Source organism: Bubalus kerabau, chromosome 9 (assembly GCF_029407905.1).
Source record: "Bubalus kerabau isolate K-KA32 ecotype Philippines breed swamp buffalo chromosome 9, PCC_UOA_SB_1v2, whole genome shotgun sequence".
NCBI lineage: Eukaryota > Metazoa > Chordata > Mammalia > Artiodactyla > Bovidae > Bubalus > Bubalus kerabau.
In genome coordinates this window covers 29,930,597-29,952,504 of record NC_073632.1, presented here as the reverse complement: position 1 = coordinate 29,952,504, position 21,908 = coordinate 29,930,597, and the positions used below count along the sequence as shown (strand labels likewise).

Genomic DNA, 21,908 nt, shown 5'->3' with positions numbered 1-21,908 from the left:
CTTTCATGCATTGGAGAAGGAAATGGCAATCCACTCCAGTATTCTTTTTTTTTTTTTTTTTTCACTCCAGTATTCTTGCCTGGAGAATCACAGGGACAGAGGAGCCTAGTGGGCTGCCGTCTGTGGGGTCCCACAGAGTCGGACACGACTAAAGCGACTTAGCAGCAGCAGCAACAGCATATATGTTCCACACATCTATATCCATTCATCTGTTGATGGACATCTAGGTTGCTGCCATGTCCTAGCTATTGTAAATAGTGCTTCTATGAACATTGGGGGTCCATGTGTCTTTTTCAATTATAGTTTTCTCAGGGTATATGCCCAGTAGTGGGATTTCTGGGTCATGTTGTAGTTTTATAACTAGTTTTTTAAGGGATCTCCATACTGTTCTCCATAGTTGCTGTATCAATTTACATTCCTATCAACAGTGCAAGAGAGTTCTCTTTTCTCCACATCCTCTTCAGCATTTATTGTTTGTAAATTTTGTGATGATGGCCATTCTGACTGGTGTGAGGTGATACCTCATTGTAGTTTTGATTTGCATTTCTCTAATAATTAGTGATATTGAGCATCTTTTTATCTGCTTATTGGCCATCTATATGTCTTCTTTGGAGAAATATCTGTTTAGGTCTTCTGCCCATTTTTTAATTGGGATGTTTGTTTTTCTGATATTGAACCATTTGAGCTATTTATGTTTTGGAGATTAATCCTTTGTCAGTTGTTTCATTTGCAATTATTTTCTCCCATTCGGAAGAATCAGTATTGTGCAAATGACTATACTACCCAAAGCAATCTACAGATTCAGTGCAATCCCTATCAAACTACCAATGGTATTTTTCATGGAACTAGAACAACAACAAAATCACAATTTGTATGGAAACAAACAAACAAAAAGCCCTGAATAGCCAATGTAATCTTGACAAAGAAAAATGGAGCTGGAAGAATAAACCTTTCTGACTTAAGACTATACAACAAAGCTATAGTCATCAAGACAATATCAAGACACTAAGACACAAAAACAGAAATACAGACCAATCGAACAAGATATAAAGTCCAGTGATAAACCCAAAAACTATGGACACTTTATCTTTGACAAAGGAGGCAAGAACATACAATGGAGAGAAGACAGCCTCTTCAATAAGTGGTACTGGGAAAACTGTATCCAGTTTCCTAAGACCATACCCAAAAATAAACACAAAATAGATTAAAGACTTAAATTTAAGGCCCCAAACTACAAAGCTCTCAGAAGAAAACATAGGCAGTACACTATTTGACATAAATCACAGCAAGAGTTTCTTTGACACCTCCTGGAGTAATGGAAATAAAAACAAAAATAATGGGATCTAATGAAACTTAAAAGTTTTTGCATAGCAAAGGAAATGATAACCAAGATTGAACTGTTTTTTTTTTTTAACATTAAACTGATGGCCATGATACTCATTCTTGAACAAAGCTGATCTAACACATGTATTTTCTGCTCAAAGCATCTTTATAGACTTCTTGGGCTTAGGAACACTTCAGCACTCCATTTTGGGGGGCGGGGAGCACTTTAAAGAGCAAAATCATCCATAAAAAGCACAAGAATGCAAAAAACATGGCAATATATAAAAACACCTGTTTGCATCCTGAGAGTTAAAACAGGAAGGCAGAGCTTTGTCTCGTCTGATCCCATCTGGAACGTGCTGAGAACACCTGCAATAGGTGACTCAGAGCTTCCGCTGCCCTGAATCCCTGAATGTGTGTATCCCTGAATGACTGGGAAAGCTCTGAGTACTGATTTAGGGGTTACACATAAATTTTAGCCCATTGGTGAATTCACAAATACGAAAGCTGTGAAAACTGAGAGTTGACTATATTTCCTTGAACATTTTCTGTTTTTCATGTTCTTCCTTCCTTCCTAAAATTTTGTTTCCAACTGGCAGCATTCCCATTGAAGATCTTTAGCATCTCTTGTGGGCCAGTTCTGATGACAGTTACTTCTCTTACTTTTTGTTTCTCTAAAAATATCTTCATCTGCCTTCATTATTTAGGGACAATGTATGGGTTAGCAGTTTTCTTTCTTCTGCTCTTTAAAGATACTGACCTACTGTCATTGTCATAGGTGGCGCTGTGGTAAAGAAGCTGCCTGCCAATGCAGGAGACACAAGAGATGCTGGTTCGATCCCTGGGTCGGAAAGATCTCCTGGAGAAGGGAATGGTAACCCGCCTGGGAAATTCCATGGACAGAGGAGCTGGTCGGGCTATAGTCCATAGGGTCACAAAGAGTGCAACACAACTGAAGCGACTTCGGACACACACACATCATCTTCATGGTTTATGGTGTGAAATCCACGGTGATTCAAGTCATTCTTCCTTTTATATAATACTACATCTTTCTCGGAGTGCTTTCTCTTCATCTTTGGTTTTCAGCTATTGGACTATGATGTTTCTGGGCATAGCTATCTTTGAATTTATTCTGCCTAGGTTCTGCTGAGCTTCTTTCAATCTGTAAATGTATATTTCTCACAGTGTTAGTTTTCCTTTAATATTTGATGATTCTTAGTTTTGTGCTCATCTGTGCACAAAAGAGATTAGAACAATATTGTTTGTGGAGGAAGCGCTGTCTGTTGTGGGGAGGAATAAGACCTGTAGCCACACCTGAATACCTGTCTTGCTTTAGGGGTATGAGGAAGGGATGGGTCATGTTGCTGAACAGGAAGAGATAGTAGGTAGTGTTGAGGTATAATAGTTTCCTGATTACTCCAGGTTTCACCTTCTGCATGGCCACTGTCCTCTCTTTTAAACTGAAGGCCCTATATTCTACCTGGAGGCAAATATCCCAGCTGTGCTCATTGAAGAGGGAGGCTAAGGAAGATTCAGTTAGCTTATCTGCTCCTGCTGTGATAGTCCAGTTAATCACTTTGCGGCTTAGTATGAATTCCTTTCTGCTCCTGACAGCCACCCTGGATGTGGAACACTCTCGGCACTGCTGTTGTCTTTTGTAGCAGTCCTGTCTTGTTGTTTTGGGGCTGTTACTATTTTCTACTGTCCAATCCAGCCTCCTATCCCTCTTTCAGAGAATCCTCCTAAGTTCTGGACCATCAAGAGCCAACGTTCTTATTTTCCAATGCACTCACTTGTGAATTTTAAAATTCAATTTTAAAGATGCTTTTCCTGCCAGGTCTAGAGATTTGTGGCATGCAGTATGTGCCCAGCATGACATTTTAAATCCAACCTGTTTTTCTTCTCCTCCTCCCCAATCCCCTCTCCTCCTCTTCCTCCTCCTCCCACTCCCTCTTCCTCCTCCTCCCACTCCCTCTTCCTCCTCCTCCCACTCCCTCTTCTTAAAGAAACAGTGGTGATAATCTGATTTAATCACATAGTTAGACAAAGAAGGAACACAAGCAAATCTAAGTTAAGGTGGGCTGAGAAACGAGCACTACAAATTCTCGTAGTAAAGGGGGAATAGAGTTGTCCTGATTATAAAAGAATGCTAAGCTTGACAAATCCATAGATTTGATTTCTCACAATTTTTGTTGCCTCATGTAGGCTTTGAAATGGTCTTGAATTTCTCCAGTATTTGCCTTGAATTTTTGGGTTTATTGGTGGACTCTGCTTTCAAGCTTATATATTTCTAAAGTTATATTCAAACACTGCCATCTTCTGGGTCATTTCTTGGGTCTCCCAATCCCACCTCTCAAACTTGCTTATGCAAATATATTCATCCAGAAGGTTTCAGGGATATCAACGTTTGTTAGGCCCACTAATAGCAGTACTGAGATATATATGAAGTCATTAAACTTCATAAGGCCTTTATGAAGGAGGTACTGCTAAGCCCGTCAGAGGTGAGGAAACTGAGGCCTAGAGTGGTTGTATAATTTGCCTTAGGTCTCAAAGCTGGTAATAATAGAAGTAAATTTTTATATTCAGACAGTTTGCCTTCAGGACCTTTGCTTGTACTGCACCCACATATAAAACTAATAAATCTAAAAACAACCCAGTGTGACACAGTAAAATGAATAAGCTATAAAACTAGTAGAGAAGAGAGGATAACTGTTAGGAAAGGGCATCAGGGAAGGCATCACAGATTTGTGAGGAGGTTGCCTCCTCTAAATGAGAATTAGAAGGATAATTTTCCCATTGGGAGGACGCAGCAGAGTCCATAACCCCTGGATCTAATAGTATAGAAACACCCTCAGTTCAGTTCATTCACTCCATCGTGTCCGACTGCGACCCCATGAACCGCAGCACGCCAGGCCTCTCTGTCCATCACCAACTTCCAGAGTTTACTCAACCTCATGTCCGTTGAGTCGGTGATGACATCCAACCATCTCATCCTCTGTCGTCCCCTTCTCCTCCTGCCCTCAATCCTTCCCAGCATCAGGGTCTTTTCAAATGAGTCAGCTCTTTGTATCAGGTGGCCAAAGTATTGGGGTTTCAGCTTCAACATCAGTCCTTCCAATGAAGAGTTATCTAATTTTATCTGCCACTGTACCCTGTCTTCTTTTGGGAAACTACTTGTCATTCTGCTTCAATTATTTGTTGTTTAGTTGCTAAGTCATGTCTGGCTCTTTGTGATTCCATGGACTGTAGCCAGCCCAGTTTCCTCTGTCTGTGGAACTTCCCCGGCAGGAATACTGGAGTGGATTGTCATTTGCTTCTCCAGGGGATCTTCCAGATTCAGGGACTGAACCCATGTGTCCTGCATTGGCAGGTGGATTCTTTACCACTGAGCCACTATAGAATTCTAATAAAAGCTGTCAGTCATGATGCCCTTACGGTTCACCTAATCTGAGACAATATCAGGGTACATCAGGTGCCCTGAGATTTTTGTGCTTGAGGCAGAGGGCTCAGTGCTGTCTTTCCCAGTGGCAAAGCCGAGGTTGGTGTCAGAAAGCTGCTTCCAGCTAAGCGTTCTTACCTGGAAGGCAGTTTGGAGTAAAAGAAAATCAGGTCAAACAAAAAAGTTCTCATCATCTGTAGGCCAGCTGCATTGCTGATCTTCAGGTAGTGATAACCACTCTTACAAAACCTGAGCAGGTCTGGGTTATGGTTCATTGCAACCATACAAATTCTGATATTCTTTTTTCTGCCACCAGCTGAAGTAGGGGCAGTACTGTATTCCTTGTCTGTACAACTTCAATGGTAGCACAATACATTCTGATGATGAAGGATAGAACAATTAACATGAGAAAAATGGCATTTATGGAGTTTATTGGAAATGGTGTGGTTTAAACATCTCTGCAATGCTCTGTCTTGGTCTCATCTCAAGCTCCATTCCTGATTCATGGACTATTTTCCTACTTCTCTGCCTCTAAATCACTGTAATCTTCTAAAGCCATCCTTAGATTTCTTGCTTTAAGCTTAATTTAATTTTAAAAAATTGTTTCTTTTTTGGTCATACCATATGGGATCTGGGTTCTTAGTTCTCTCACTAGGAATTGAAACCAGGCCCTTGGCAGAGAAAGCACAGAGTCCTAACCACTGGACCACCAGGGAATTTCCTAACCCTACTTTGGAGATTCCAGTCAACTATTTTTCTAAACTTCCATTTTTTTTTTTAACTTAATGAAGTAACTTTAATTATTGCAAATAAAAATGACAAATTCAAAATGATAGAAATTAACAATCACCAATAACCCACCACACAGATAATAATTGCTACTAGTATAGTTCTGTCTCTTCTTTCTTCTATGTGTCAGCACAAAGAGAGTTTTTTTTTTATGGCTAATTTTGATCTCTTCCTTCACTAACCTCATCTCCAATGCCTTTTTCATTTCATTTTCCTTTATTTGTACCATTTCCTAATCATTGCAGTATTCCATCCTGCAAATTACCAGTATCTTTGAAGACATCTAATCTTCCAGGGAAATGGGGAGCAATCTCACATCCCTTGGCTTGCAGTGTTCTTTTTTTCCTGCTTCATCTTGTTATTATCTACTCATTCTTCCAATCTTAGTTCAAGTGTCACTTCTTTGGGAGCTTCAATTTATCATAATAATATTTGCAGTTTTTGTACAAGTTGCAAACAATTCTTATGTGTGGGATTATCTGGGTTTTGTTCACTAATTGGATCCCTATTGTTTACAAGTGCCTGACACTGGCTATTGTTAAAATGAATGGAATAATTGCAACGGAACTAGAATAATTCCACTGCTAAGGAAATACTTATTTATAAAAAGTAACGTCTACCATTTAGGAAGTGTTATTGTGTTCCAGGCACTCTGCTAAGTGCAATATGTCTCTATATAATTACATTTTCACAATGGTAATTGCATTGATGCTCCTATTTTACAAATGAGGAAATAGAGGCTTCCAAAAAGCCAATTAATTTGCCCAGAGACTGATAAAATATTTGATCTTTGGTCAGTGCATTTATTTACATTATTTTTCTTGCCATTGCTAGCTTCTTTGTGCATGAATATAAAAGTCATCATACATAGCTTATTTTCAAAATCACTTCAATGTTTACATTATAAACTAGTTTTTGTTACCTGTCAAAGAAGGGCACCTAGAATAAGGGGCAAAGAGACAGAACAGAGTTAGTTATTCTCTTCACGAACCAGCTGGGTGTCTTTAGGCTTCCACAAGGCAGGCTCCTGAATGAGTTCAGCTGAATGGGCCGTCCCAAAGAAGACATTTAGTCCAACTCTGTCGTTTTACAGATGAGAGAGACTAAATGGCTTGTATAACTGACCACGTGGCAGAGCCGCACAGCTACCTCCTGACTTCGAGTTGTTTGTTCTGAGTCACCGAGCCCTCCCCGAACAAACATTGAACGGGCGCCTACTGTATTAGGCATTCCCAGGCAGGGTGTTTCTTTTTCGCTACCTTAGTATCGATTATTGGCTGCTTGCTTTTCCTCCCTCATTTTTCACGCGACCATTTTAAAAAACAGCCCTTCCGTGCGGAGTTAAAGGGGGGCAAAAAGGATAGAGCCAGCCTGGCGTCAGGCAGAGTGGCGTGAGCTGGCGACTGGCGGGCCCCGGGTCGGCGGCTGGACGCGCACAGCGATGATCTAAGAAGTCCTTGACGCCTTCTGACCCAGGGAGTGACCCCCGCCCCGATCATCTGGGTGTGGGAGGGGCGATGCTGTCTCTCTGCCAGACCGCGCCCTGAACTTTTCAGTGACCCCACTGGTAGGGCGTTGGGGAGGAAACTCAGGTGGCAGATGCCTACGCCTTTGATTTCTGTTGCGTGGTGACCAAGGCATCCGTCCAGGTTCCCAAAGTTCAGTCTCTACACCAGGGTTTATCGTGAACTGCTAAGTCTCCGGCTGTGGGGGCTAACAGGATTTCTCCTTGGGCGACAGCTGACGCGAGGCGGACATTTCCACCATCCCCCGTTGGTTTAAGAGTCCCCGACCGCGGCCTTCCCCAACCCCGCCGCCCCCCTCCGCACACCCCCACCCGCCAGCGCTGGCAGTCCCAAGGCCGGCGGGGTCAAGTTCCTTTAGGGCGCCAGGGAAAGGCCACAGTTTCGGTGCTGCCACGCGAGGCCTTCTGAGCAGACACTAGCCAATCCTCAAGAGGCATACATGAGCCCCAGCCAATCAGCGCCCGTCTTATTCCTAGGTCCCGCCTGCGCCGGCCTTTCCTCCCAGACCCACTTCCCACCCCCCTGCCAGGCGCCTGTAGACGCGGCTGTAGCTGCAGCCGCCTCCAGAGCTGACCCGGGCCTGGGGACCGGCCTCCACTGGCGCCCTTCGCTTTCTCCTGCTGCCTTCACTGAGGATGAGTCCCTGCGCTGCCGTGCGCCCACCCCGCGGAGACCACTGGCGCATTTTCATCTAGCGACTGGTGAGGGGGAGGCTTCGGCCGCGACGGGACGGTGTGATCTTCCCGCAGGGTGCGGGGGACAGCGGGCAGGGGACTCCGGGCGCCGAGGCCGCCGGGCTCCGCGCGAGGCGGCGCGAGGCCGGCCGTGTGGCCCGGGTCCCAGTGGCCACCTCCCCGCCTCCTCTCTGAGCTAATGAATGGTGTGTGCGGGCAGCGCGCTACGTTGCGGTTCTCCTGCCACGCCTTCCAGCGACGTCGCGCTGCTCGTTTCTGGTGGTTGTCTCGTGTCACTGTCCCTTGAGCCTGAATGTGAAGCCATTCTTCGAGGCGCCCATATCCCTCAGCCCCTTCGTCGCGTCACAGAAGTTTTCGTTCACTCTGGGGATGCTAACGATGAGGTGCTGAGTGAATCGACTGTTCTGTGAAAGGGACCCGTTCTTTTCTTGGGGGATGGAAGAGACAGGATAGAGGCCTTCTGTTCTTGTATCATGTTGCGGATTTCTAAAAAAACAAAAAGTTTTAGTTCAGTAGCGAAATAAGTAACCCAGGATATCCGTGATTCCGTATTTCCAGCGTAGGTAATAAAACGTAAAGGGTGTTCACCAGACAGGTCAGGAAGTAGAAATTGATGTGACACCTTTTTTTTACCCCCCATGCATGTAAGGTAGGGGGTTTGAAAGTCAAAATTTATCAGAAATGATAAAAGAACCAGTGTTTCTATGCCCGTGATGTCCAAATTCACATCCTGCCATAGATCCTTGACCTTTTCACTGTCCCCCCCCCCTTTTTTTTAAAAACTTTTTAATTTTTATTTATTTATTTGGCTGCACCTGGTCTTAGTTGGGGCATCTGGGATCTAGCTTCCTGACCAGGGATGAAACCTGTACTCCCCGCACTGGAGCCCAGCGTCCTAGCTACTGGACCACCAGGGAAGTTCCTGCCCTTTCTAATTTGAATTCCTTGATTTTTATGGATTTTATTTTATTTATTTATTTTTGATTTTTATGGATTTTAGAAACTGATATAGGGCAGAAAGAGCTGCTTTCTAAAAAGAATTATATTATGATACTTGCAGAAAGTACAGATATTTAGTCAAAGCAGCTTATTTCAAGGAATTTTAAAAAATGGCTCTTCTATTATTTAAATTTTTTTTTTTTTAAACTTGTGTCCACGGCTTTCAGTATGCTAAATTATACATTATGCTTCAAGACCATAAAGTTCAATAGACCATATTACATAAGGAGCTCAGTGTTACTTGGTTAATTATTATAAATGATTTCGAAGTTAGCTTATTATTATTATTTTTAATCTTTTGGACGTGTCCTGTGTCATGTGGGATCTTAGTTCCCCAACTAGGACCAGGGATCAAACCTGTACCCCCTGCAGTGGAGCACAGAATCTTAACCACTGGAGGGACCCCTAAGGAAATCCCTTTATTATCATTAATAGGGTGGTAATTCTTTGCCACCTCCAGAGATGTGCTTGCCCCCTAAAATTTGGGGAATTGTTCAATTGTGAAACTGGGTTTTGTGCTAATAAAATGTTGAATTTTTTCTTTTGTACCCAGAGAATAATTGAGAAAACATTAGAATGAAATACAGTATTGATAAAGGTAAATTATTTCCTAAAGTAGTATGTCTTGATGTTTTAAAATTAGGTGAAATATTTTCAGGGCTTAAAGAAGGAATTTAAAATTTTAAACATTCTTTGATTATAAGTCAGTATAATTTGTAGCTTTGTAACAGTTAACATAGATACAAGTCTTTAGGGAAGATATTTTGATTTTAGAGAGCTCTTCAAAAAAAATAAACCTACTGGTTGAATACATGTTATAATATTGTGAGAAATATAAGTTAGTATGGCATTCCCTTCCCTCCCTTCAGGAACTTAAAATTTTTGTAGGCAAGGTCTCCACTCATAAGGCAAGTTGTTTTCATTTTACAGATGAAGAAATTTGGATTAGGGAGATTAAGCTACTTGAACAGGGTTTTAGATGATAGGAATCCAATTCTTTTTTTTTTTTTTTTTTTTAAGTGAAACATTAGGCAGAAAAGAGTTGCGCTCATGGTAGTTTGAATTACTTTTTAGGAGCCGTTTCTTCCAGGTTTCATTTGGCCAGTCATTTTGATTTGCCTGGTTCTGAGTCTATTCAGTATAGCTTAGGAACTTCCCCTGTGTGCCCGCTCATCTCTTAGCCAAGATGGATTCTAGTGCAGAGGCTTATGGGTAGTTGACATCACTTACTGTGAGGTGATGCCTCCTCCCTTTTTGACCTCTAAGGAGCCTTTCATGTGTAGTCTGCAAGGTCTCCTTGACTTTGAATGAGGAGTAAGTGGTCTTTTATCTCTTATCTGGGCAAGGCCCAGACTCTTCCATCGTCCTGCTTTTATGGAGTTTCTGGTATTTATGGAGTTTCTGTCCACAGGGGAGAAACTGTTCAGTTCAGTTCAGTTCAGTCGCTCAGTCGTGTCCGACTTCACGACCCCATGAATCGCAGCACTCCAGGCCTCCCTGTCCATCACCAACTCCTGGAGTTCACTCAGACTCATATCCATCGAGTCAGTGATGCCATCCAGCCATCTCATCCTCTGTCGTCCCCTTCTCCTCCTGCCCCCAATCCCTCCCAGCATCAGAGTCTTTTCCAATGAGTCAACTCTTCGCATGAGGTGGCCAAAGTACTGGAGTTTCAGCTTTAGCATCATTCCTTCCAAAGAAATCGCAGGGCTGATCTCCTTCAGAATGGACTGGTTGGATCTCCTTGTAGTCCAAGGGACTCTCAAGAGTCTTCTCCAACACCACAGTTCAAAAGCATCAATTCTTCGGCACTCAGCCTTCTTCACAGTCCAACTCTCACATCCATACATGACCACAGGAAAAACCATAGCCTTGACTAGACGAACCTTTGTTGGCAAAGTAATGTCTCTGCTTTTGAATATGCTATCTAGGTTGGTCATAACTTTCCTTCTAAGGAGTAAGCGTCTTTTAATTTCATGGCTGCAGTCACCATCTGCAGTGATTTTGGAGCCCCAAAAAATAAAGTCTGACACTGTTTCCACTGTTTCCCCATCTATTTCCCATGAAGTGATGGGTCCAGATGCCATGATCTTAGTTTTCTGAATGTTGAGCTTTAAGCCAACTTTTTCACTCTCCTCTTTCACTTTCATCAAGAGGCTTTTTAGTTCCTCTTCACTTTCTGCCATAAGGGTGGTGTCATCTGCATATCTGAGGTTATTGATATTTCTCCTGGCCTCCCTGTCCATCACCAACTCCTGGAGTCCGCCCAAACCCATGTCCATTGAGTTGGTGATGCCATCCAACCATCTTATCCTTTGACGTCCCCTTCTCCTCCTGCCGTCAATCTTTCTCAGCATCAGGGTCTTTTCAAATGAGTCAGCTCTTCGTATCACGTGGCCAAAGTATTGGAGTTTCAGCTTCAACATCAGTTCTTCCAGTGAACACCCAGGACTGATCTCCTTTACGAGGGACTGGTTGGATCTCCTTGCAGTCCAAGGGACTCTCAAGAGTCTTCTCCAACACCGCAGTTCAAAAGCATCAATTCTTCGGCGCTCAGCTTTCTTCACAGTCCAACTCTCATATCCATACATGACCACTGGAAAAACCATAGCCTTGACTAGACGGACCTTTGTTGACAAAGTAATGTCTGCCTCAAATCCCCCCTGAGGGATATGAACCCCAAGAAATCTTTATGGGGAGGATGAAGGGCAAAGGTCTGTCTTCTCTAGCTTCTAGTTGGGGTCACAGAGCTCTTGTTTTGTCTCAGGGTGACTTCTGCTGTTATTTTGGCAGGATCTATTCCGAGGAGTGGCTGGTATCTCTCCATCACTGTCATCTTGATGCAAAACTTATAATTTGGAAGAGACAGACTTAATAATCTAGATTGGAAAAGTCAGGGGCCAAATATCAATAAAATAATTTTTTGTAACCAGGGGCCCAAGCAGGAGTAAGAACCAGGTTACATTTGGTAGCAGTTTTGATCCTGGTCTAGATAGAGTCAGAGCTTGGGTTACCCTGTCCAGAGAAATGGAGCTATTTGGTGTGGTCATACACATTTTCTTTGTTCTGTTGGCCTAGTATGATTGATGTAGGTGTCACACACCCAGTTAGAAGTAGTTGGACAAGTGACAATGTGAATGTTAATAGACAAAATTGGTCACATTTCTTTTCAGGAGAGTAAGTCAGAAACCCAGTCTGGCCCTGGTGCTTTGGGGAGACTTGTAGCCAAGTAGCCATTTGTCTTGTTTTATCTAGGTAGGTTTTAACTCTTGATTTGGTATTAACATATGGGTAATGAGTGCTATTGGTCCCTGCACATGTGTTTTCTCATCTTGTTAACATATGATTTAAAGCAAATTCATTGTCTAAAAATATAATAATTATAAGAGGAGGCCTTTAAAAAGTAAGGTTGTGGTCACCAGCTGCTAGCAGACATTCTTTTGAGACTGGTTGGTGGCATCCCAAGTTTGACACAGTTCAGAAAACTTAAGTTCTTAGTAATACAAGGACTTGTTTGAAATCACATCCATAGTAGGAGCCCAATTCTTATGACTACAAGTAAGGGTAATTCTTTTCTGCCACACTATTCTAGTTCTTATTGAAGATTTCCTAACTGCATTTTGAAAGAGCAATTTGGGTAGAGAGAATAGGTAGAATTCACAGTTTTCTATCTGTGTGATTTTACATCAATTTACATCAAGCTTTTACATCAATTTCCTCTTTCTGAAGTAAAGGTAATATACAGGGCAATACAGTTAGTTCATTTATGTAAAGTACTATGCTTGTCCATATGAAAGTTCAAAAGATGGTAGACATAACGTTTGTAAACTGTGGACAAGTTGGCAGCCTTCTAAAGGTTTGAGTAAAAACGTTCCAAGCAGAAGGGACTTCAATATAGTTACTCCATTTTCTGATCTATATGTATCACTATGTTTCTTTTTCCTTCATAACATTGTTTGGTACTTACATGTGCATGAATTGTCTCACTGATTTTTCAGAACAACCCAGGAGATAAATAGTTATTCCCTTTTTACAGGAAAGAGTTGAATCTTAGGTGATGGGTGATGTGCCCAGGGTAATTTATAACTTAATTAGTGGTGTATCTGAGTTACTAGCCCAGTGTTCTGAATTCACAGTCTGAACTTTATGTGCTACATAATTGCCAAGTCTAACTGGCCTCCTCTTTCTGAGGTCACAAAGCTATTAATGTATGAAATATATTGTTTCATTTTGGTCTTAAGTATTTCAGAGACTAGCATGATCAGATTTGTGTTTTAGGAATATAACTGAACTCTTAACCAAGTTCATACATAGGATTATGAGCCATGGTTGAGGGCTCAACCTCTACTGACTGGCACCTTTATAGTGAAGCAATCTTCAAGGTTAACAATTGCCTGTAGCTAGCTATACTCCTCCACTCAATTTCTCATCAACACTTCATCACATATAAAACAAATCTTCACCTTTAATTTGTTTGTTCCTTTTGTTTTAAGTTTGTTTTCTCTGATTTCTAAAGTATTTACCCTCTACTTTTCTTCCTGGCTGCCCAAGCCAGAAACCTAGAAGTTATCACCACATCTAATCAATTCAGGGTCCTAAATATGTTTTTGATTGCTCACTTTCTTTATCCCTAAAGAAAGGCACATAAGACTGTCTATAATCTAGTGTATCCAGTATATATATATTAGGCATTATGCATTTCTGTTTTCTGAATTTCTTGGAATTTTCAGAATGGACCAAGGTAATTTTAGTGCTTTTATATTTACTCTTACTTCTGCCTCAAATGCCCATTAACCCCAGGCTGACACGTGCTCATCTTAAGTCTTCGTTTATACATATCCTTTGGGGAATCTCTCTATCCCTCCTATTGACTCTACATTCCTGTGAGTCACTTGTTACATCTTTACCATAGATTTTTAATCATGAGTTTTTTTAGTACTTGCTTAAATTCTTTCCCTTCTACTAAGCAGTTCATTCCCCCGTACTAAACTGTGACCCACTGATGGTAGACTACGTACTAGATAATAAATCTTGTTCAATCAATACAGTTGTTAAATGAGCTGTATTTTCACTCAATTATTATTGATGAATATCGAGAATAGAATTTTTCGAATTATCTAGAGTAACAGTGAAAACTGTCCGTCGCTTAGTTGTGTCTGACTCTGCAATCCCACAACTGTAGCCCTCTCTAGGCTCCTCTGTCCATGGGATTTCTTAGGCAAGAATACTGGAGTGTGTAGCCATTCCCTTCTCCAGGGGATCTTCCCAACCTAGGGATTGAACCCGGGTCTCCTGCATTGTGGGCAGATTCTTGACCGTCTGATTCACCAGGGAAGCCCTTAAGCTCTTTGTATTTTTGTTTTTGCAGTACCTTGTGACCTGTAGATGCACTGAGGAGGCAGCATAGTGTTGTAGAAATAGCTTGGACTTTACTGTGAAATAGATCTGTGTTTGAATCCTGAATCCTAACTCTTTGCTGATAGTGTGATTTGGGTGGTCTACTTAACCTCTCTGATGTAAAATATCACATGCCTTCAATAAGTATTGTTCAAAGCATAGATAAGATTAACACTAGGCATTGGGCCAGGAATTTAGGGGAAACATGAGGGCAGGAGGCAGGTTTGAGGATTATGAGCACATAGGTTAAAGTAACATGAAGACATTGAAACTATCCAAGGTGAGTGAGTATGAGTTAGGAAAGGATAACTCAGTGGAACACTGAGAGAAGCCCAACACTTGAATGTCAGGGGAAGGGAAAATGCCTTTGGAGAAGTGGTAGGAGAGCGAGCCCATGCTGAAATGCTTCAGTGGTTCCCTGTCCTTTCAGTACTCCTTGGAGATGTGAATGTGGTGGTAACCATTCAACAGCAGGGACGTCAAGTAACATTATCCCCAAGTAATATTTGGCAATTTGGATGTCATTGGTAACCTTGGTATGTATGGTTTCCTTGGAGGTGAGTGCTCGGAAACCAGTGACAGAGATATTGCAAGACCAAACATGAGCTCTGGGATAAAAGTTATCTTTTTGTTACTGAAGAAATGGTAGTAATAAAAACTACTATTTGTGGAATATACATTTGGTGGCAGATACCATGCTGAGCAGCTTCATATATCATTATAGTAACTCTGTGAGGTGGGTGGCATTGTCTCTGTTTTCAGGTGAAGAAATGGAGGCTTGGAGAGATTATTGTACTTTGTAGTTACATAATTGGTAACAGCTGGCATTGCTATATTTGAATTCAAATATGTAGGATTCAGAGAAGTGCCAGCTCTTAGTCACTTCCATATTTATGTTCATAGTACTCTGTACGTGCCTCTCTTGTTACATATTGTATAGTATCACTTTTATTTAGATTTAGTATTCTTTTTTCCCTTTAAGTCTTTGAGTTATGTATCATAACAAATTAGGGAATTCTTTTCTCTTGTACCTTAATTATTGCATGTAGGTTTGAGTGACTGATGTAAGTGGTTCTTTTCAGGTATTAGGAAGACACTGAAAACACAAAATTTTAGAGCCTCAAAGGAATTAAGTACTTGTGACTGTTTTGCCACCTATCATGTTTTCCAGTTTAACATTTTAAACTACTTGAGGCTTTGGTACTTTGTCTTCATGTCTGCTAACTACTGAACACTTTGTTAGCTTGTTTACATGTAGTCTAGTGGAAACAGAACTGGAGCTAGAAAGAACTAGGAGTTCTCTAGTTCTGTGCTATCATTTCCAAATGGGGAAATCATAATAGTTAGGAACCAGTTAGGTTTAGAATTTATGACTTAGTGTGATTTGAAATGGGAGTGGAAATTATGGATTTGGAATGTTTTATGTCTGCTGCACAGAAGTTTTTCCTGTACATACATGTGAACTCACTTATGTCCCTCTAAATAGTCATGTAACTGTTTTTGCTCTGTCATTCATATAAATACAGAAGTTCCTTGATATCAGTCGGGTATTGGTTCTAGGACTCCATTGGTATAACAGAATCCACAGATGCTTAGGTCCTGTATGTAAAATGACTTAATATTTGCATACAAGTATACTTTGAATCATCTTTAGATATCTAAATACAATGCCAATGCTAATGCTATGTAAATATGGTTAAACCTTGAACAACATGGGTTTGAAGTGCATAGGTTGACTTATACTTGGATTTTTGTTAATAAATGTGTACTGCAGTACTACCAAGATCTGCCTCTGAAATGGCAGATGTGGAGCTGTGACTAGGAGCGACCTAGCATAGCGAAAGCTGGCTATGAGAGGGCCATTGTGTTGTTCAGGGTCAACTGTAGTTGAATATGCTATGTAAATATAGTTGGTCAGCATGAGGCAAAATTAAGCTTTTGGAACTTCGTGGAATTTTTAAATACTTTCAATCCAAGCTTGGTTCGATTAACAGATGTGAAACTTGCAGATATGAAGGGCTGACTGCATGTTTAAAATAAATTAAAATGAAAGAAGTATTTTGGGAACTTAATTTGATACCTTGGAAAAGGTAATTTATGTAGAATTTCTCCTATAAAAGCTTTAAAATCTAGGCATTATAGATGGATTGACTACTCATTTAAAATCCAGAAGACAAAAATACTGAAAGGAGAAGATAATTAGGAGATGATAAATAAAAGGTGATGGAGAAATCCTTAATGTGAAGTAGTCCACTCTAGATATAAAATTTCTAGTATATTATATTGGTGTTTAGTTTTCTAACACTGAAGAAACTGAAGATAAGTAGTTTATCAAGTGGCTGCTGCTGCTGCTAAGTCGCTTCAGTTGTGTCCGACTCTGTGCGACCCCATAGACGGCTGCCCGCCAGGCTCCCCTGTCCTTGGGATTCTCCAGGCAAGAACACTAGAGTGGGTTGCTATTTCCTTCTCCATCAAGTGGTTGACAAATAATATTTTATTTTTCCAGATCAGAAAGGGCAAAGCAAGAAACATTAGCATATTGCAAGAAGACTAGAGGCTCATGTATGATGGTTGAGTTTTCTTGACTTGCCTGTGGCCTCTCTAATCAACATATTAGCATTTATGTGTGTTTTTAAGATGTATGTTTATTTTAAAATGTGTACATGAACTTGGTAAAGCATTCAAAAGAGGTTTGTAGTAAAAAGTAAGTCGGCCTTGCATTTCTGTCTCCAGCCATGTGCTCTTCCCTGGAGCAACCACTATTAACCATTTTCTTGTATGTTCTTCTAAACATCTTTCATGCGTATTTAAGCATAAACATGTGCTTACATATACATTTTCTCATAAGTGGTATTACACATGCATCTAGTTTTAAGAGACATTTTACAATTTATCTTGCAGGCTATTTCATATTAGAAAATATGTAGCTGCCTTTTTTTTTGATACATGAACAATCTTTTGCATGGACATACCTTAACTATCTTAACTATGAAGATTTTTTTCATGCATTGATGCAGTGACCGTTCATGTACTTATGCCGTTTCACACATAGATATATTTCTACAGGATAAACTCTTAGGAGTAAAATTGCTTGAGTCAGAAGGAATGTGCATTTTACATTTTGGCAAATATTACTGAATTGCTGTTTATAATAACTGTACTGGTGTACACTCACCAACAATGGAGTAGAGTTTCTATTTCTCCACACCCTTGTCTATACATAGTGGTATCAACCTTTTTGATCTTTGTCTTTTTGATAAAATTAGTGTATCATTGTAGCTTTAATTTACATTTCTTTTCTTTTGAATGAGATGAGTTTCTTTTTAAAAATCCATTTAAATCCACCCCACACCCCCTTTTTGTGTGAGAAAGTTGATCATATTCTTTGACTTTTATTCTATTGGTCTCTTACTATTTTGTATAGATGATATATTAAAGGAAAAAGTTTCCCCTTTTTTGTCTTTAAAGTTTTTTATGTATGTTTTAAACTGATGGAATTTATTGGAGTTTTATAACTTTTGGATTTTAAATCACATTTAGAGAGACTTTTTGTGCTTTGAGATTATAAAAAAGAGTCTCTTTGTTTTTCATCTAGTATTTTAATGTGTTATATCTTATGTTTGACCCATCTGGAATGTATATTGGTGTAAGGTATGAAATAAGTATTTATAGATTTTTTTTCCTCCCAGATAGCTATCCAGTTGTTTGGGTACTTGTTGTTTGGCATATTTTTAAAAATACTTATTTATTTAGAACCAGCACTGGGTTCTAGTTAGGGCACGGAGGATCTTTTTGTTGTGGCATGCAGGGTCTTGAGTTACAAGATAAAGTTTCTTGACCAGGGGTTGAACCTTGGCCCCCTGAATTGGGAGCATGGAGTCTTAGCCACTAGACCACCAGGAAAGTTCCAATACCTGATGTTTAATTAACATCTCCCTCTGTGGTGAAGAACCTTCCAGGCAGAGAAAACAATGTTAGCACGGTACCTGGCACTTAGTAAATACTGACTGATAAGAGTGTTGGTTATTGTGGTGGTGGAGGTGCTGGTGATAATGATTATTTAAATTCTTTTTTTAATCGGCTGCTCAGGGTCTTCATTGGTGCACGAGGGCTTTCTCTAGTTGCAGCAAGCGGGGACTGCTCTTTAGGGCACGTGGGCTTCAGTAGTTGAGGCTCGTGGACTCAGCTGTCTGCTGGAGGGCTTCAGAGGGCAGGCCCAGGAGTTGTGGCGCAGTGGCGTAGTTGCTCTGAGGCTTGTGGGAGTTAAACCCATGTCCTCTGTGTTGGCAAGCAGGTTCTTAACCACTGGACCACCAGGGAAGCCTGATCATTCAGTTTTAAGGGGTAAAATTTTCAAATGGGATTCCTATAAAGACAGTAGATTTAAGTGTGTTTATAGCTTGTGGAGGTATAACTGGTTAGAGTGTAGAAATACAGGAGAAAAGTAATGAAGGTTCTGGAAGAAAAGAGGCGGATTCCACAGTACCACACAGAAGTTAACCTTAAACATGAGAGTGGAAAAACGCTGAGAGGATGACTGATACAGATACAGAATACTGTAGATGTGAAGGTGATGTCAATGCAAATAACCAGTGACCCATAGTAGGAATAAATGAGGGTTTTATTCCAACTCAGCTGCAGACTGTAGCCCAGGAAACAACATCTCAGTAACTTGGGAGGAGCCAATATAAACATGAATTTTTTTTTGCTGGGAAATGCATACAGGCAGGCGTACATGTTGGTAAAAGAGTACTGCTAATCACAAATGACAGATACCTCAAGTAAATGATAGTAGTGTTTCTCTGTGTGTGGGGAGGTGCGAGAATCTGGTCGTCTGACCGATCGTGGAGTCTGTAGATCCCCAGTGTAGATGCTTCATCCTGTTTTTCCCATCCTAAATTTTCCTCAGGACGTATTGTCAGTGGGTTACTGCAGTGGGTTGCGACTCAAGCTTTGTGTTACTGGATGGTGATCCACACTCTTCTTTAATGGTAAAAGCAGATGTACAATGTGTTTGACAGGCCATAAGACAGGTTGTTTTTAGTTAGCATAAATTTAAAGCCAAATCATGATAAGCAAGAATGACCTCTCCATATCTCAGTATGGGAAAATTTCTTCTATTAGTGAAAAGTTTTTGTTTTTTAAACCTGGTTAATTTTTTTTTTTTTTTTTGGCAACCATAACAGAGCAGATAATGCAAAGTGGTGGCCACTTAAAAAACAATATCAAGGTGACCTCAAAATTCATTTCTTTGAAAGTTACATATGAAGTAGGGACAGGTGACTGCAGTTTCAGGGCTTGAAATCTCCTAAAATGCAGGAATAGCACAAAGTAATACCTCTCTCTTCCTTTCTGTCCTTTCTTCCCTTCCCTCATCTCTCTCACTCACACACTCTCTCTCTCCTGTCAGATGACAAAATTTTAAAAAATTGGTAACAACTTTGCTGTTTTTTATTCAAGGGAAAATGACCCATGGATTGCGGGGAGTTCAGTTCTCACTAGCAGTGAGGCAGGCTTCCAGGGGATTTTGGGCAAGAGAGAGAGAATTTTGCAGAATGTTGGAAGAGACAACTCTGAAGGAGGGTGTGCTTGATTAGGAGGTGGGGGTTTCCTACTAAGGCGTGCAGGTCCTATTTTGTACAGGGAGGTGAGTGCACCAAAGCAGAGTTGGAGGATTGATTGGTGTTAGGTTTCCTGGATGGGTGTATCTCTAACTGTGGGCTGACCTAGGCTTGGGTTTGTGATACACACAGGGCCTCATTAAATGAATTAACTTAATCACTCCCCATATACATACCTACCCATAATGCCTGGATCCTGAAGTAAAGTTTGAGTGAAGTCAAAGAGCTTAGACATACCTCGGATGTGAGAGACCCTTCCAGTCATCTGTATGGTGATGTAGAATCCAGGCAAACAAGCTGGAAGGGGGCTGCCAGCTGGATCCACTTCCCTTTCCTCCTCAACTTTCTTGGTGGGGGTGGTTGGAGCCACTTTTCAGACAGGCTTATAGTCAAGCAGAACTCACCTCCCTCATCAAAACTGGGAGAGGAGGCCGAGCTTTTGTCGGTGAACCTCTTAACTTTGCCACAAATTCCATACGGAGAGTATCACAGGGGAGGAGGAGCAACTAAAGTCAAAGCCTGTCTTTGATTTGCTTGCTTGCTCTTGAAAGTAGGAATCAGAGGCACTTAAATAGGGGGATAGTTGTAAAATACTTGAGAAGAGTGAGAGAGATTCTGTATTTCTTACTTTGTTTCTCCTTCTCTTACAGGTCACCCTTGCAATTATGGATATTTAAAAGGATCAGACAGTGTGGAGGGGGAGTTCCCCTCCTCACTCCCCCTTGGTGCTTGACTTCAGGAATAATTTATAAACTGTGGAAAGTTTTCTTTTTTAAAGAAAGAACTTGTATTTGATATAAACTTTATAGAGCTATTTATAATTTTTTGATTTAAATGCCAAAATACATTGTACAAATCTATATAGTTTTATACTGTTGCCAGGAGGATTTAAATTATAACCCTAAGCAGGCCATTTATTCTCTATCAGTCTTTCTGAATAGCAGCTTTGTGGCCTGGCTTTTTCATTTTTTAAAATTATCTGACTATTCTGAAGAAGGAAGCTGCATAAAAACAAATAGGATGAATTCCTCCATCCCTGACTGCACATCAAAGTGTCGCTCCCTGACGCATGCTTTGGATGTCCTTTCTGTGGTAACGAAGGGGAGTGAAAACCAGATTAAGGCCTTTCTCTCCAGTCATTGTCACAATGCTGCAACCATCAGGGATGCCTTTGGTCGGAATGCCCTCCACCTTGTTGCCTCCTGTGGGAAAAAAGGAGTGTTAGATTGGCTTATTGAGAAAGGAGTGGATCCCTTGGTGAAAGACAAGGAGTCAGGATGGACAGCTTTGCATAGAAGCATTTTTTATGGGCATATTGATTGTGTTTGGTCTCTACTGAAGGTAAGTGTCATTTGTTTTTTTAAAACTTTTCGGTCTGGCATGTGTTTTTCTTAATCTCCACGAAGAGATTGGCGTTCTTATCAATTGATAAGAACTTGATATCTTTTATTGTAACCATTTTTAGAATTCAAATCTCATATATCCTTTTAATTTAAACTTTTTACGATGTGAAATTCTAAACATATACTAAAGTTTATAATGTAAACTATTGGCTAATTTTGTGTTATGTATTTAATATGTCTCCACTGACTTTCTCCACCCCATGTTATTTTAAAGTAAATCCCAGATATTTTGTCATTTACACAGTACTATATATCAGTATTTTTAAAAAGTATGGTTTCCTTTTCTATAATTATATTATTAGCTACTTTAAAAAGACACTAGTTACTGAAATCATATAAGGACTCTGATTTGGATAGTGTGTTCATCTCTTGTTTGGCTAGGGATTAAGTTTTTCCTGTTGTTTTTGTTCAGTCACTGAGTTGTGTCCAACTCTTTGTGACCCCGTGGACTGCAGCACACCAGGCTTCCCTGTCCTTCAGTATCTCCCGGAGTTTGCTCACATTCATGTCCATTGAGTCAATGATGCTGTCTAACCATCTTGTGCGCTGCAGCCTCCTCCTCCTCCTCCTGCCCTCAATCTTTCCCAGCCACAGGGTCTTTTCCAGTGAGTTGGCTCTTCGCATCAGGTAGCCAAAACATTGGGACTTTAGCATCAGGTCTTCCATTGGATATTCAGGGTTGATTTCCTTTAGGATTGACTGGTTTGACCTCCTTG

The 21,908-nt window shown here is 40.7% G+C and overlaps 1 protein-coding gene across 4 annotated transcripts in view; it reads left to right on the top strand.

The window, feature by feature from the left end:
• The first annotated feature begins 7,584 nt into the window (after positions 1–7,584).
• IBTK (inhibitor of Bruton tyrosine kinase) overlaps positions 7,585–21,908 on the top strand; it is a 94,189-nt gene continuing 79,865 nt past the window's right edge. For all 4 annotated transcript variants that reach the window (XM_055534881.1, XM_055534880.1, XM_055534882.1 and 1 more), the window contains exons 1-2: positions 7,585–7,778; positions 20,440–21,130. In XM_055534881.1, the coding sequence (XP_055390856.1) occupies positions 20,624–21,130 (507 nt within the window). In that variant the 5' untranslated portion in view covers positions 7,585–7,778; positions 20,440–20,623. The remainder of the gene's footprint in view (positions 7,779–20,439; positions 21,131–21,908) is intronic.